Source organism: Prunus mume, linkage group LG6, assembly GCF_029339155.1.
Source record: "Prunus mume cultivar Tortuosa linkage group LG6, ASM2933915v1, whole genome shotgun sequence".
In the NCBI taxonomy this organism is placed as follows: domain Eukaryota; kingdom Viridiplantae; phylum Streptophyta; class Magnoliopsida; order Rosales; family Rosaceae; genus Prunus; species Prunus mume.
In genome coordinates this window covers 10,862,796-10,878,464 of record NC_142703.1, presented here as the reverse complement: position 1 = coordinate 10,878,464, position 15,669 = coordinate 10,862,796, and the positions used below count along the sequence as shown (strand labels likewise).

At 37.8% G+C, this 15,669-nt stretch overlaps 3 protein-coding genes across 4 annotated transcripts; 2 read left to right on the top strand and 1 right to left on the bottom strand.

Annotated features, from left to right (window-relative positions):
• Positions 1-1,111: 1,111 nt before the first annotated feature.
• Positions 1,112-4,543, top strand: LOC103334280 (uncharacterized). The gene is given in 3 exon segments (XM_008237223.2): positions 1,112-1,519; positions 2,740-2,900; positions 2,903-4,543. Coding segments are annotated over 3 exon segments (1,644 nt in total). The 5' UTR covers positions 1,112-1,262; the 3' UTR covers positions 4,129-4,543.
• A 253-nt stretch (positions 4,544-4,796) lies between these two features.
• On the bottom strand, positions 4,797-9,886 carry LOC103334281 (membrane protein of ER body-like protein). 2 transcript variants are annotated; one of them, XM_008237224.2, is made up of 7 exons: positions 9,395-9,886; positions 8,419-8,916; positions 8,028-8,084; positions 7,087-7,650; positions 6,381-6,566; positions 5,686-5,747; positions 4,797-5,589 (listed from the first exon to the last, which is right to left on the bottom strand). In XM_008237224.2, exons 1-7 carry the CDS (start codon positions 9,600-9,602, stop codon positions 5,125-5,127), a joined length of 2,040 nt encoding a protein of 679 aa, XP_008235446.2. In that variant the 5' UTR covers positions 9,603-9,886; the 3' UTR covers positions 4,797-5,124. The 2 variants fall into 2 exon arrangements, with proteins under 2 accessions (XP_008235446.2, XP_088910150.1); XM_089054024.1 differs by having other exon boundaries at positions 8,052-8,084; positions 9,395-9,693.
• Positions 9,887-11,652: 1,766 nt separating this feature from the next.
• On the top strand, positions 11,653-15,210 carry FATA (fatA acyl-ACP thioesterase). The gene is made up of 7 exons (XM_008237225.3): positions 11,653-12,259; positions 12,968-13,101; positions 13,185-13,298; positions 14,046-14,141; positions 14,252-14,339; positions 14,410-14,478; positions 14,577-15,210. The coding sequence occupies exons 1-7, from the start codon at positions 11,894-11,896 to the stop codon at positions 14,853-14,855; spliced, it is 1,146 nt and encodes a 381-aa protein (XP_008235447.2). The 5' UTR covers positions 11,653-11,893; the 3' UTR covers positions 14,856-15,210.
• The last annotated feature ends 459 nt before the right edge of the window (positions 15,211-15,669 follow it).

The window sequence follows — 15,669 nt, the reverse complement described above, 5'->3', positions numbered from 1 at the left end:
GGTGAAACATAGCCTAGCTTTAATTGCCATTTTTTTTTCCTTTACCTATCATGTTTATCCATAAATCAATGATCAGAGGAAGAAGGATGACAGAGGTATCTATAACTCTTGAACAAATTATTGAAGATCTTATTAAGCAATGATAAGTCCCATCGAACACTGTAGGATATGAGAAGTTACTGAGTAATTCGACCTCTCACATTGGGGTGGACCTGTCATTTTGTGTATGGGGAAACATTACTCCTTGACTGTGAACTCATATGGAATATTATATAATGTCAAAATCACTTTGAAAGTACAAATAAAGGAGATTATATATATAATTTTTTTATTTAAAAAAAAACTCAAAATAAATGTTTGATTAGTATTTAAAAATTGAAATCAACGAACTTTTTCAAGCTGATATACATAATTATTGAAAAAATATATAAAGGATGTGAGAGACTTGATGATCTTCACATGAATATTCCATTTCCATTTCCATAATAGCACCTGTAAAAGCCAAGACTTATCCCCCAACTTGGTCCCCTCCATTTTTAGTCCTTTTAACTATTACTGCCTTCCTCTTTAGAGAAGTAAGATATCAGAAATTGGGCTGCAAAACGGTATTCATATTATGCTTCATTGAATAATTAATTGAAGTTTTTAAATTATTTTTCAATATTTTTTTTAGTTTTAACAAAATTTTGATGAAAATGATCACATTTACTAACATAAACAAACACAGAAACTAAATTAACAAAATTAATAATACGAGGATTAAATTGATCGATGAGTTAAAACACAGGAACCAGGACAAGTAACACAGGAACCAGGACAAGTTGTATATATATATATTTCCATATCATGTAATGCAGGGTGGGGTGGGGCATAATAATTAAGTCACTAAATACTATTAGTCATTTCATTTCATGTTAAGACAAACTTGTTTTTTTTATATAGATTAAGGAGTAGAATGGAGTGACAATAAAATTTGCCTTTTCTTTGGACCCAAATTCCAGCTCACAAGATTTATAACCCAAACACCCTTTACTCATTTCACGTCAGTCTCGTCCTTCTCTCTCTCTCTCCCTCTCCTTCTCTCCTTTCCTGTTCTTCATAATCATAGCAGAGAAGAAATGCAAACCCATGTATAAAACTACAAGCCAAGCCAAATCACAATGCCACACGAGCAAGCCATAGATCCAAAGTTTTAATCTTTTTAACCAAATAAACAAAACCCATTCAGTAAAATCCTCCAACTTTCTCAACCCGCCATTGAAATGGGTGGTCTGAGAGAGTCATGGTGCTTCTGCAAAGGAGTGAGCAAGTCTGAGAAAATGAAGGCCGCCATTTTCTCCGGCAAGGCTCCGGCCATGGCCAGAATTTTCGGCCCCGGAAATGGGATCTCCGGTACCGGATTCCTGATCCACAGAAGCCTCCTATTGACCACCCACGTCAACCTTCCGTCCGTGGCAGCTGCGGAGAGCTCCGAGATCCGGCTGCAAAACGGTGTCGCTGCAACTCTCGTTCCCCAAAGGTATTAGCTTTGATTTTCTTTTTCTTTTATAAATAAATTTTGTATTTTTCTTAGTTACGTGGGAAGTTCAATGAAAGTGAATACTGGGTTTTGTGCTGATTTGTTTTTGGAACAGTGGAGAACCACCCGGCTGATTCTTCTGCTATGTATTAGTTTTACATTAGGTGGGCTTTATTTACTTAATTTTCGTGGGTCCCATATGATATAAATTGAAAGTTTAAGTAGTTTGATTATGATGTTTCTACCATTTTCTTATCTATCGATAGAAGTGATTAGTGTTTGTTGATAGTTGGTTGTGTCCTCTGTGTTTGTATTGGTGAGATTTGATTTGGTCAAAAGTTCTAATGTGAAATGATATTTGGGAATTAATTTATGAGTGCAGCTGTGCTGCTAAGTAATTTAATTCATTTGCGTCCAACTTTTGGTGATTGTGAAGATGTTGGATCTGAGTGGATCGTATTCATACATTCCCACAAGTAAACTATTGATTAGGAGAACAAAGTGTCATCTAATAACTGTTCTATTCGAATTAGTAATAGTTGAATGTGGAAGTCTTTAATGTAGGGGATATCGACTGGGGAGTTAGGAGTAGTGATAATGCAGTATATTAGATGAAATAAAAGTAGTATGGTGGAGGGAAGGCATGGTTTGACAGAGATAGAAAGGGCAAGAATTTGGAGGCAATAGCCAGTGACGAGAAAATGGAAGAAAGTGATTGGTAGTTTAGTTTGACATTGGCAAGTATTGGTCACTTTCTCTGAAAAAGTTGAAAGGAAAATTTTTGAAATTGCTTTCTCAAACTCTCTAGAACTGATTTGGCCAGTCCTTCCCTAGGTCATAGATTTTTTATTTTTATTTTTACCCTCAAGTTGGGTTCCTACGGCTTCTTTGTACAATTCACTTGTAATTATGTTGTTTTCTCGTGGATTGCCTCTGCGCATTGATGGTTTTGTGACACAATCAAATAAGTTAATAAGGAAAGAATGGTAATGGAAATTTGGAGTACCTAGCATCATCATCACGATTTCCATTTTAATATATGTAATTATTGAACACAAATTCTGTTGAATCTGATATACTTGCTGTTTTATACTTGTAGACTAATGGGGAAAGGAAAATTTGGGGACATTCTTCTCAAAAAGCATCAATGTATCATGGTTTCTGGTAGCCTTTGCATAATAGGCATGTAAAGTGTTTCTCATTCTTTCATTGAATTGCAGATTTTTCATCACCAGCTCCATTTTAGATCTTACAATAGTAGGTTTGGATGCGGTGGATGGAGATTCAAATGCCCAAGGCCACCTGCACCACTTGAAAACCTGCTCTAAACCAACCCTGGATCTGGGCAGTGTAGTTTACCTTCTAGGCTACACAGAGAAAAAGAATTAACAGTTGGCGAAGGTAAGGTAGTGATAGCCACTGACAATCTCATAAAATTGTCAACTGATGGAGTGATGTGGAGCCCTGGTTCAGCTGGATTTGATGCGCAAGGAAATCTTGCATTTATGATATGTGATCCTATGAAATTAGCAACATCGCCAAACACCAAATCCTCATCAACTTCGTCGTCATCAACGTCATCATGGAAGAAGGATCTTCCTATGCAATTTGGTATCCCCATTCCAATAATTTGTGATTGGTTAAATCAGCACTGGGAAGGTAGCCTTGATGATCTTAACAAGCCTAAGCTACCACTCATTCGATTAATGTCTTCTGGTCAGAAAAGTGAGCACTCTTGTGCTTCCTTCACACAGCGGCGGGTTTTTAAGTCAACTGAAGCTGATAATGATGGAACAACTTCTTCATCAAACACAGTCTCAAAAACAAGGGACCAGCCTGGACCAAGCTGCTCTGCTGCTGCAAACACTGTTGAAGAAGAGGCCCAAACAAGTGATCCTCATGCTGCCCATGTACAGGGCATTCCTACTCCAGAAATCTATGAATCACCCAAGTTAACAGCTGTTCCTATTAGGAGAAAAGAAGGTTCCCCGATTCAGCTTTTGGACATTAATTTTCCTCCAAGGGTTACAAAACCAGCAGTTCTGCCACAGCCGACCAAAAAGTTACCACCAAATTTTGATGAGAATTTTGTCAAGGCGCCTCCACCGCGAAGCCCAATAAGAGAAGAAAACCAAATCAAGAACAGAGGACCAACCAGTCCCGACGCTGATGCTGAAATTGCCTCAACAGGTTCTGTAAATGGGGCCCAAAGTGAGGTTCAGTCTAGTTCATTCCCACTAGAAGTTTCAGATACGCAGAATGGGTATAGCAGTGAGGGAGAGACTATGTACTCCGCAGAAACTGCTGAGAGTCGAAATTATACCAGTCCTGCAGAGGGAAAGTTTCAACAAGTGGGAAGGAGCCAGAGTTGTGTGAATTATAATAGATGGGGAGCCGCCCAAAGTAATCCAGTGGCTCGCAGGGCATTGCTAGAAAAGCAAAGGAGCTTTATCCATGGAAGGAAGATGCATTCACAAGGGGCAACTTCCCAAAGGAGCAATGACTACTACAGCCCAACTGTCTCCTCAATCATGAAGAAGCGCAACTCAGAGCAGCCCGTCAGACCCCGGCAAAGTGCTGTTCATTCCTCTCCGAAATGGAATTTCTAAGTGAATCTTGACAAAGATGATACCTGAAAGTGATTGACAACGAAAATATAGTGTTTTTTGGTGTTTGAGTTAACGCCCATTTCTTTCCACTGTGGTATAGTGTACAAATTTGTTGCGACTGTGAAGAGACAGATGTCAGGTGAATAAGAAAATTCAGCAAATTGTAATTTTGCACGTGAGGAGTCATGTAGTTACTGGTTACATATCATCTATAAATTTATTTTTTGAGGGGGAAAGACCCATGATGCACGGACACTTCAAAAACCTTTGGACACGCGGACACGGTCAACGGACAAGACACGGCGATGTTGAAATGATTCCCAATGGCAAGTACAAATTTGTATTTACTATTTTTTTATAAGTTGAATGATACCATATAATGTGTACTTGTATTGCGTTGTAGTTGCCCTTTTTGTTAATTACTAGAACTAGCTCTCAGTACAAGCATTTGTGGTTTTAATAAAACAAGATTAAGCGCTCTCTCAACCTTAATTTCCTGGTGAATTGGCCTTGACACACAGATCACAAACTCTGAGAGGAGTTATCTATTATCTACGGGTAAAATATGGTATCACAAGTACTAACAAAGCCGATATTTTTTCTGTTCATGGGCGGACGAAGACATGAAAGATGATTGTTATTCAGAGCAAGCCTGGACAAACAAACAATAAGAGGAACAAAACTAGAGACTAGAGATGCTTCTCATTGTACATGTAACTCAAAAGAAACTGTCCAACGTTAAAAGACGTCTATGCTGCACTGTGGCATTATTCTCAAAAACTACCATGAGCCTGTTCTGATCTCCTAACACTAGCATTTAGTAGCAGATAGCAGGGCTGCCAAACTACGCAATATTGCTAAACAGCTGAGCTAAAAAAGATAAACTCCAGCACTTTATTTTTTACGACAAAGTGATTTGCCAAGGATAATTGCTGCCGGACTAGGACATAGCTCCAAAGAAAAACTACAAAATTTTCATTTCGAGATCAAGTTATATCAGTAGGACTCCAATGCAGGCTTCACTATAGCCATCTGAGGAAGAGGCAGCGTGCCAGATACATTTGACGAGAACCAGCCAAGCTTCTCTATGAGTTTGTCAATCAGGTCACCTGCTAAGTAAGAAACACCTCCAACCCCGATCCCAATGGCAACATAGTACAGTAAAGTTTTGATGTACTTTGGTGGCCTCTGGGTGTAAGCCTTTCCAATTGCAAGAATTATGATGCATAAAAGAGAAGCCACTGCAACTGCTGCCATCTTTAGGTCCCTGTTGTTGCTCTGACGGAATGAGAAGCTGTAAACCACAGGAGGCACTAACCCGAAAACAATGAATGATAATATAGCAACAGAGGCATGAAGAAGGAAATTGTCTTTTTTCCCTAGTACTTTCTGGTATCTATCCACAAGTTCATCTGTCTGACTGGAGGGCACTCTTGATTCATCATTCTTCAGTTCCCAAAGCTGTAATATTAGTTGAAGATCAGAAAACAGTTAGCTTTGACGTTTTAATTGGATCCAATATTAGTTGAAGATCAGAAAACAGGTTAAATTACTCACGTTATGACCAATGATGAAAAGTCCACCAATCAAGTTTGCCAATGCCAAAGCTAGAATGTTCACTGCAAGTATATTATACATAATAAAGGACATACTTAGCAAACTTAAACATCACCATTCCATAGCCCAAAATGAAAGTAGAAATTATTGATTACAAGCAAAGATAAAATATTATGTATCCCAAGGTCAAGTATCCCATAAGCTTAACAATAAGTTATATGCTAATTGGTTTTTAAGTTGATGTTCACTAGAGAAGACTGAGCAAAAAATCATCATGATCAGCTAGATTAAAATCAGATTTGCCTTTAGGCTGGGTGATGTAATTCATGTAATCAATGATGCAAGTCAAGAATGGTTTAATTAGATTCATCTTCGAGTGCTTAAATAGCAGAGTAATACCAATTTAATTTATGTTACTGTGATACAGTGGGTTTAAACCTACATGCCTAGTACTTATCAGCCATCTATAGATTGAAAGATGAAACCCAGTAATAATACTTATAGCTACAGTATGAAGAATGTCCTACTCTGTTAAACAAAGATAAAGCTAAACATGATAATCAAGGCAAGTGAAAAAAATAAATCTTCAAATTTTCAGCTACCCTTGTGAAAACATAATAAATTATAAAATACAATACCTCATATATAAAGAATCTCTGGGAGTCCAAAAATCAACTAAAATAGAAACCACTTACATGTTGCAGTATCAGCACTGGCTGCAGATGTCACGATGCCTAAGCTTGTAATTGCTTCAGTTAAACCACCATATACAATGCTTTTGATGATTTCAAAAGTTTTAGTATCAGCTGGTTCAGTTATAATTGTTGGTTCTGGCACAATGGTGACTATAGTACTATCATGAATTTCTGTTTTAGCTAGCCCTGCATCAACAAGCCATCGCCCTAGATTATAATGTAGTAAAGAAGAATATAATATGTTGACAGGGATGACAAACTTTGTTAGAATGAGCCCATATTTTCTTCTTTGGTCTTCAATTAGGCTCTTTTTTTTCTTCTAGGAGCTGTCCTGGGTATTTCACTTTCTTGACAGTAGTTACTCTAGCATTAACAAATTTATATGTATATGAGCAGCCATACGAACATTGGCTACTATACTTATGTGCATGTGAGCAGCAAAACAATGATGATTATATAACAGCAGGTAGAAAAAAACTACTTTGATGCAGAGGACTAGAAAAATGTAGAGGTTGTATAAACTTATAGTGTCAAACCTACTGTCTGCTTGTATAAACAGGTGGGATTGAATGGTTAAAGCATTTTGTCAAACGCATGTAAAATTGCATTAGTACGTGTTGCATTGATATAATGCTCGACACCTCCACATTCTCAAATGATTTATTGTTTATCGTTCTCATAGATCATGAGACAGTCTTGTTCATACCTGCATCATTTTCTATAAGTTGTTGGGCATCTTCTGAACTGGGTACAACATCTATTTCTGGTGCTGGGGGCTTGGTGGTTACAACTACACTAACTCCAATTGACTGACCAAGCACTGAAGGTTTTAGATTATGTACTGTTCCCTTCAAGTCATGGGATGGAATTGACGCTTCAACTCCAGCAGTGCTGCTCTCAGAATAAGTTACGGAAGGTTTATCCTTTGCACTGACTCCAAAACTAACTTCAACAGCCTCACCTGGAACTGGAGCTTTATCTATTGTTGTAGCTTTACTAACTCCAACTGACTGAGTAGGCATTGAAGGTTTTTCATCATGAAATGTTTCATTCAAGTCATGTGATGGAACTGGAACTTCAAATCCAACACTACCCTGTAGATTATTTCCTGAGGGCTTAGCTGTTGCAGCTACACTAGCTCCAACAGCCTCATTAGGCGCTGGACCTTTACTTACTGATGCAGTTTTACTATTTTGATCTTGTAGTGCTCCATCCAGGTCATGTGATGGAGCTGACACTCCACCTTCAACACTATCTTCAATATCAGTTCCTGCATCAGCACATCAAATAAGAGGTTAGCCTACTTGATAAGGAGGAAACTTGAACACCTTCATCATAGGCCAAGTTTTATATTCGTCATGCCATGCTCCTATCAGTTCCTGAACGGTGTAAAAGTGAGAAATCATGCCATGCTCGTGAAAAAAATGATATGCTCTCTTATAATAAATAGCTTGAGAGTTTCAGTCTTTTAGCTGAAATAACCTTCTTGATTTAGTTTTTAAGATTCAACTATTGGTGTGGAATTCAATAATATACAGAATATTCAATGAAACATGAGCTTGTGATATAACTACACCAATCAGATTTAGAGAAAAAATTGCTTATGCAAAGTATGCCCAAAATTCTTAAAGAACAGCAAAAGATTACCTTGCTCATTAAGGTTTCCCTCACCTTTAGGTACCGATTTAGGAAAGAACCAATTGCCTGTTGTATCAAAAGAAAGGTTAAACTATCAACCAAGAACTGGAAACAGAAAATGCAACACAACAAAATGCTTGATTGATAAACAAAAAAAGTTACAAGCAAATAGATTCAGGTTCACAAAAGTTTAACACCCATTACCTTATGTACCATGACCTAAATATATTACATGCATATAAGATTCATATACCTTTACATCAAAAGGTAATCTTTCTTCTTTCAATTATTAGTTAGGCAATTTAACTCCTTTGCCCTTGGAAACTCAAAATGCTGTCAAATTAGTACGTGTTCGGTTCTAGCATAGAATGCAATAAACAGAGTTAACATGGAGAAGTACCTGCAGGAATGACGAAACTAAAGCACGAAGTGCATCTAATAGGATCATCTATCACAGGGGGTGGTGCAGTAGGAGGTACATTTTCCCATTCTCTACCGCGAATAATAACCTTTGTGATGCAAGAATTACAATTAGGACAGTAGAAATCATGCGCAGCCGGCTTCTCATACACCCTTTCAAGATATAACTCAGAAACTTCTTGTTCTCTTATTTCTCTCAAGTTAACTCCCCCACGTTCAGTTGTCCCATTGTTGACAGAAGTATAATGCCCAATTTGCTCAATTGCCTGCTTGGAGGGTGAAGAATCAAAACTAGGTAATTCTTCACCCTTCATATCATCCACATCTTGCTGGTTGGTAACAATAACAACAACACTCTTTTGATAGCTTAGGCTCTCTTCTTCTACTTCCACTGTTTCATCTCCAGGATTTTTCTTGGAAGTAAGAAAATCAACATTTTCACCATTGAATCCAGAGATCCCATATGGAGATTCAGTACCTGAAATCATGCAGCAAATAAAACATCTCATAAGAAGACCCTTGAACTTGAGCAAACACCACCATACAAACATAGTCCACCAACTACTAGATTAAAGTCCAGAAGTTGATATTTGCACTCCTATTGAGTCCCCCATACCCATATTTCTGTGTGCATGTTTGTGTAATCTGAAGGCTCTTACTTGGTCAATTAAGTAGAACCCATTTGCTTCTTCTTAGCCAATAAAACAATATTTTTAATAAATACGAGAGAGAGAGAGAGAGAGAGAGAGAGAGAGAGAGAGAGAAAAGAACTACAAGTAGCAGAAAACTAAAACCAACCCAGAATTGTTTGTGTTATGATGCATCATTAATGGTAGTTCTTGATGCATTAACTAGTGAACTAAGGTAACAAAAATTCATCTTGACTTGAAAGCTGATAAAAGCAAAACAATTAAACCCAGCTGCCATTACAAACAGATCAAAGTAGTGTCTTTTACCTCCATTTTTGCCGGAGATAAAAGTGTCATTTCTTGGCCTTTCCTCGACTTCTTCACTCACTTCAGCTTCACTAGAAGTCTCTGAGGAAAATACAAAATCACTAGAGACAGTGGTGAAGATTGTGTTGCTTTGCTGCTGGTGAGGTAGCCTTCCTCTCAAAGCCTCACCCACTTCCTCTGTCTCCTCCCACTGCTTCATTGCTTCCATTTTCAGCTAAGATAAGCAGTGTCTGGCTCTGGCAGACACAGAGACAGCTTATTTTCCACACTGCCTTGCCTTACCAAGGAAGCTCCGTGTGTCTCCATATATATATATATATATATATATTATCACTCACTCTAAATGTGACTTTATGACATTTGAGATACAATGCACAAGAATTCAAATTTTTTGTTTGGGTTATTGAATGAAGTCAGCTTATGAAGTCTTTGTTTTTTTGGCTAAGGAAGTCAAGCTATGGAGTTGTGTAATCTGCTAATTAAGGACACCAAAGAAAATAACTCAACTTTTTTACTCAACCTTTTTGTAGCAATTCAAGGATAAGTTAATATTCTAGTCAATTTCTTAACGATGCAATGAGCAATTTCGTTAACCCAAAATTCATGAGTGTAAAAAGTCGTCAGAAACTCTTCCCATTTCATATTAGGGCTCGAAATTCAACTACTAATCCCAATTTTTGAAGAATTTTAAACTCAAATGGCAAATCTCAAGTCCTAATATGAAATGGGAAGAGTTTCAAACAAGCACTCAAAGGTTTTGGGTTGATAAAATTGCGCCTTGCACCATTAAAAAAAATTGACGAAAATACTAACTTGTCATTGAATTGCTACAAATAAGAAGCTACATGGTCTAAATTGACGGATTGAAACTATAGAGTCAAAAGTAGTTGAAGTACCAAATTATATGAACCAAAAGTGACTTTTAGTATAAAAAATTTGTTACACTTTAAGGGTTGAATTAAAGTATGGTGTATGCATATAAAAATATGAGTACTCTAATTCTTATGTAGATTTGATTCCTATAGTTTGAATTTTGACAATTCTTGTTGAGATTTTATGGGAACTGTACAAGTTATTTTATTGAAATGGGATCATGGGCAAGCGTGATCTCAGTTAGTATGTTGCCAGGTTGAAATCTTTTACATGTTAGTGTTCACATGCCCAGCTAAGCACAGATCCCATATGAAAATATATATATATATATATATATATATAATTGAATAAATGAAGAGTTGCAGAAAGTTAAAAGCATTTAATGAAGGGGGCTCAAGTTGAAAGCCAACAAAACATGATACTCATTGGTGTTTTTGTTCTTTGGCAATTCGTGGTCCACATCATTTTTATCGTACTCCTTCACCTAACTCAATTCCATCCAACAGTCAGATTAATATACATCACATTCTTTTTTCTTTGAATCAAAAGTGATGGAATAAGACGAGTATTTCTATAGCTTATTTTTTTTTTTTATGACTCTCATCGCATTTGACACGTGAATTGAAAAATGAATGGGTATAATTGGTATATTTTTTTTCACGATTGTATTTTACTACGAGTGAAAAGCATGCAATGATTCCAACCCAATTAATCTTATCCTTCCTCTAGAAAATGATGGAAACTTGTGATGAAACAACTACAGTGGCACACGCAATCCTCACCATATGGAAACCATGGACACGAAGTTGTTCCAATAGTTCTTCAACTATACCCGGAAAACCCCAAACCCCAGTTAGGGCACCACTCCCCTCCCATCACCAAACAAAATCTCAAACCTATTGTGGTCAACAGCACATTCTAGTATGTGCATGTGACACATGATTTTTTTATATTATATAAAATAATTTATTCCCATGTGACATTGACCAAATAACTTCAGTGTATTAGAAAAGGAATCAATTTGTAGTTGACTAAAATAAATATATTATATGATATTATAGTCGAGTGCAATATTTCAACATGTTCACATGTTAATCCACATGAGCAAAATGGTAGTTCTATGAAGACCCAAAACTTGTCTCTGGACACCCCTTCAAAAGCTTAGAGCCTGTTAACAGAAACAAGGTGGGCCATGTAGGGCCCATATATTCATACTGGGCCAGCCCAAAAGAGATTTCGTGGACCAAAGTTTGGAATGTATCCAGAATACGACAGGTCTCCAATGTAGCTCGATTGAACGACGAAATCTAAAACGTCGGCCATAAAAGCACCGCGGTCCACGTGCATGGTTGAAAACTCTGTCACTTGTTCCCACTGGCAAGTGGTCTAAAAATTCTAATCCACTTGGCCTTCCGATCGAGTGGCAATCTCGTAATTCCCTCCAAACCCGGTGGCGTTACGTTTTCCCGGGCTCCTCATCGGTCCCATCGACCCAAAAAAATTATAAACCGAAAGCTTCGATGTTTTTGAAGTATCGCGCAATCTCTTCGTCTCTGGTTGGCTGCTGTCTCTCAAAGTTCTCAACTTTGGTGAAATAGAAAAACGAAAAACACAGAGAGAGAGGAGATGTTGAAGCTCACAACGTACACTGGAGCGGACCAAATTCATGGCGTGGCCCAATGCCACTCCTTGGGCCCATCGAAACCCAACCCAACTTTCCCTCGCCGGAAAGACGGCATTTGTCTTGTGCCATGCACTTCTGCGCCTTCGAAAACGCCGGTTCTCGCCGTCGTTTCGGACCGGGGGGCCGGGAGTGTGCGCTCGGAGACTGGACCGGGTCGGGTCGAGCATTCAGTTAGCCTGGCGGACCGGTTGAGGCAGGGGAGCTTGGCGGAGGACGGGAAGTCGTATAAGGAGTGCTTTATAGTGAGGTGCTATGAGGTTGGGATTAACAAGACTGCCACTGTTGAGACCATTGCCAATCTCTTGCAGGTGAATTTGAGTTCGAATTTTGGGTTTTGATTCAATGTGGCTCTCTTGGTTTGCGTTTGTGGTCTGGATTGATTTGAATTTCTTGTGGGAAACTGAAATGTGTGAATTTTAGCATCTGGGTTTGTGTCAACGTTGCTTAATTTGATTTGTTTGGGGCAAATTTTGGGTCTTTTTTTTGTTTTGTACTGGGTACTGTGTTTGCTACTTCCCTCACATGCATTTATGAAATGAATTGCATTATTTAATGCTCCAATTGTATTTCGTTGAATTTTAGCTCTCTCTACAATCATATGACTCAGATGTGATGGTTTGATAAGTCCCTGCAATCAATTCCTCTGGCAATAAACTGAGACATTTCTCTTTTCTTTCTGAAATTGTATAAATTGTACAATGTTAGCTGTGGTCATGTAAAATTTTGATTGCTGTAAGTTACTGAATTACTTGTCATAACTTATTTATTTAAGTATTTAACCACTGTAAGTTTGTGATGTAATTAAGTGATTTTTATTTTAATTGTTAGATATCTTAGTTCCCTGAAACACAATTGAGGACACTGGGATTAGTTTCCTTAGATGATTCTTGTTATAGTATTTTCTGCATTAACTAATTCAGTTGTTGAGTTGAGGAGAAACCCTGATTAACTACCTTATACAATTGGTATTCTTCTAATGGTTTTCATATATTCCCCTTTGAACATTGTTGATGCAGGAGGTTGGATGCAACCATGCTCAAGTTGTTGGCTTTTCAACTGATGGTTTTGCGACCACCACCACCATGAGGAAAATGCATCTCATATGGGTTACTGCTCGCATGCATATTGAAATCTACAAATATCCAGCTTGGTAGGATTTCTTTTTTATCTTACTGTTCTGGTTTGGATTTCTAAACTGGCAAGTGAATCTTAAAATGCTGGTGTGTGATACAGGAGTGATGTTGTTGAAATAGAAACATGGTGCCAAGGGGAAGGGAGAATTGGTACTAGACGTGATTGGATAATGAAGGACTATGCCACTGGTCAAGTCATTGGAAGAGCAACAAGGTGCATATCATGTCTGCTTTTTGTTATATAAAGTTTTTAAGAAGTTCAAGAAAACTTGGTTTAACAATGGAAGCACTGGTTTTTCACTTGTACTACATTAAAATTTGTGTTGAAGTACATGGTGTTGTATTGAACCAACTTCCTCATTCTCCTTTATCTTGTATTTGAGTCTGGCATCTTTCTTGGAACTGGTAAGCATGTATGTACTTGTGGCAGGTCTTTAACTTTTAAGTTACTATCTTCTTGAAGGAAACCCAATTTTTTTCTTTCACGGATGCTTCTTGGGCATGGAGATATTTTAGTCTGGCTATTTGCATGAATGTTGCTACTTCAATCTTTGCTCATGTTCATTTTCTTTTTCAATAAAGTAATCGTCCATTTTTTAGATTACCTTTGGTTGTTGAATGCTTTCTGTAATTCTGTGTTACATTATTTTTTTAATACAAATTTATAAATAAACCCAATCCTAGACATGTATTTATAAAAAAACCCAAGCACTATGTAAACATAGAAACACACCCAAAATCAACCCCAAAGTCAACTTTTTGGGTGTGTTTATAAATGGGTTTTGAGTGTGTATAATGATGGGTTTTGGGTGTGTTTATAAAGTGTTTTGGGTGTTGGGTTTTTTTATAATTTCAAGCTCCATTTTGGGTGTTTTAGTGAAACTCCTAATCAACCTTTGTCAAATTATGGGAACTTATTGTGGGATATATTCCGAAAATTGGCCATTCTGCATGGTTTCAGTAAGTGGGTGATGATGAACCAAGACACTAGGCGACTTCAGAAAGTCAGTGATGATGTTCGGGAAGAGCATTTAGTATTTGCTCCACGAGAACTGAGGTAAGGAGCCCCTTCTTCATTTCAAATGATATGGTTAACATACAGACTTTGGCACACATGCACACACTTCCTCTTGCACAATCTCCTAATTGGTTTTTTGGCATTGGTAGGTTAGCCTTTCCAGAGCCTAACAATAGTAGCTTGAGGAAAATAGCTAAACTGGAAGATCCTGCTCCATATTCCAGACTGGGACTTGTGGTAAGGTTTTTAAATTCATTTGAAGTTCTCAATTTTTTTCAGTTTCTCAGTACGATTTTGAACTTCTCAGCCAAGGAGAGCAGATCTGGACATGAACCAGCACGTTAATAATGTCGCCTACATCGGATGGGTTCTAGAGGTTGGTAGATATGTCTCTTCAATTCATAATTTGGTTTCGAGGGATCTATGGAAGTAAATCATCGTTGGTCTCACGAATATGTTCTCTTTTTATGACAGAGCATGCCTCAAGAAATCATTGATGGCTATGAACTGCAAACAATCACCTTAGATTACAGGCGGGAGTGTCAAAGGGATGACATAGTTGATTCCCTTACAAATGTGGAACCTTTAGAGGATGGTCCAGCTATTTCAGGCTTAGAAGGAACAAATGGATCTCCTGCTGCAACAGAAGATACAAAGGACTACTGTCAGTTTTTGCATCTACTAAGATTATCAGGTGATGCTTCAGAAATAAACCGGGGACGAACTGTCTGGAGAGAAAAACCTGCAAGATGAGGAAATATCTTATCTCTTGGCTCCACTGGTTTTTTTATTTATTTCGTTCCTATTTGTCTTTGTTTTTGTCCCTTATATTAGAGATTTTGTTTCCTTGTTGATGTCAATGTCATAATTTGCTTTCCTGAGTTTTTTTATCGCTTCCCAATTGGCCCTGCTACCAAAATGTCCTTATGTCTTGCACTGATGTTAAAGTATCCTCAAAGAATATTTAACAGCGTTATGTTGTATCTGTCATGTTAGAGTGGAAATGTAAGGTTCGGATTTTAGTTTGCAAATGTAACACTTCTGTTACCATTGGTCTGTGATTCTTGCTGGTTTACTTTGAATTGATGCAAGGTTGGAATTTTAGTTACCTGCCTTCTTTCTTTTCTTTTAATCTTTTTTTTTTTTTTTCTCTTAACTATCTGTTGGCTTATCGAAGACGAAGACATTAGTCGAATTCGTGTGAAATTAACAATGGCATCCAAAGTTTGTTCAATTTTCAAACCCTTTTCGTGACGAAACCATTAGATCCATTGGGAGGGCCATGAGGCATCAATGAAGTTACCAATTCTTCCTGTCTATGACCACCAGAACAACCTAATATCATACCAACAGAAGAAATCCTGGCCAATTCCCACCTTTATTTACTTCTGTCCCTATCAAAAAGAAGCCATGCCCATGGGGGTCCGCAGATTTAAAAACCACAGGGCCCCACTCAACTACTACATTCTATAACGACCAAAATCTCCATGCAGACGCGATTGAATGCCTTTCCCAAAATAAGTACACAAAAGATGCTCTCATTCTTCAGTCTCACACACTACACCAG

Bases quoted from the DNA above. Each gene is read 5' to 3' on its own strand.
- LOC103334281 (XM_008237224.2), bottom strand. From the start codon at position 9,602: ATGGAAGCAATGAAGCAGTGGGAGGAGACAGAGGAAGTGGGTGAGGCT. The intron at 8,085-8,418 runs GTACTTCTCCAT...TTGATACAACAG, and splicing joins TAGTTTCGTCATTCCTGCAG to GCAATTGGTTCTTTCCTAAA. The intron at 5,590-5,685 runs GTGAGTAATTTA...CTAATATTACAG, and splicing joins TTTTCATCATTGGTCATAAC to CTTTGGGAACTGAAGAATGA.
- FATA (XM_008237225.3), top strand. From the start codon at position 11,894: ATGTTGAAGCTCACAACGTACACTGGAGCGGACCAAATTCATGGCGTG. The intron at 13,299-14,045 runs GTGCATATCATG...GCATGGTTTCAG, and splicing joins GTCATTGGAAGAGCAACAAG to TAAGTGGGTGATGATGAACC. The intron at 14,142-14,251 runs GTAAGGAGCCCC...TGGCATTGGTAG, and splicing joins TTTGCTCCACGAGAACTGAG to GTTAGCCTTTCCAGAGCCTA.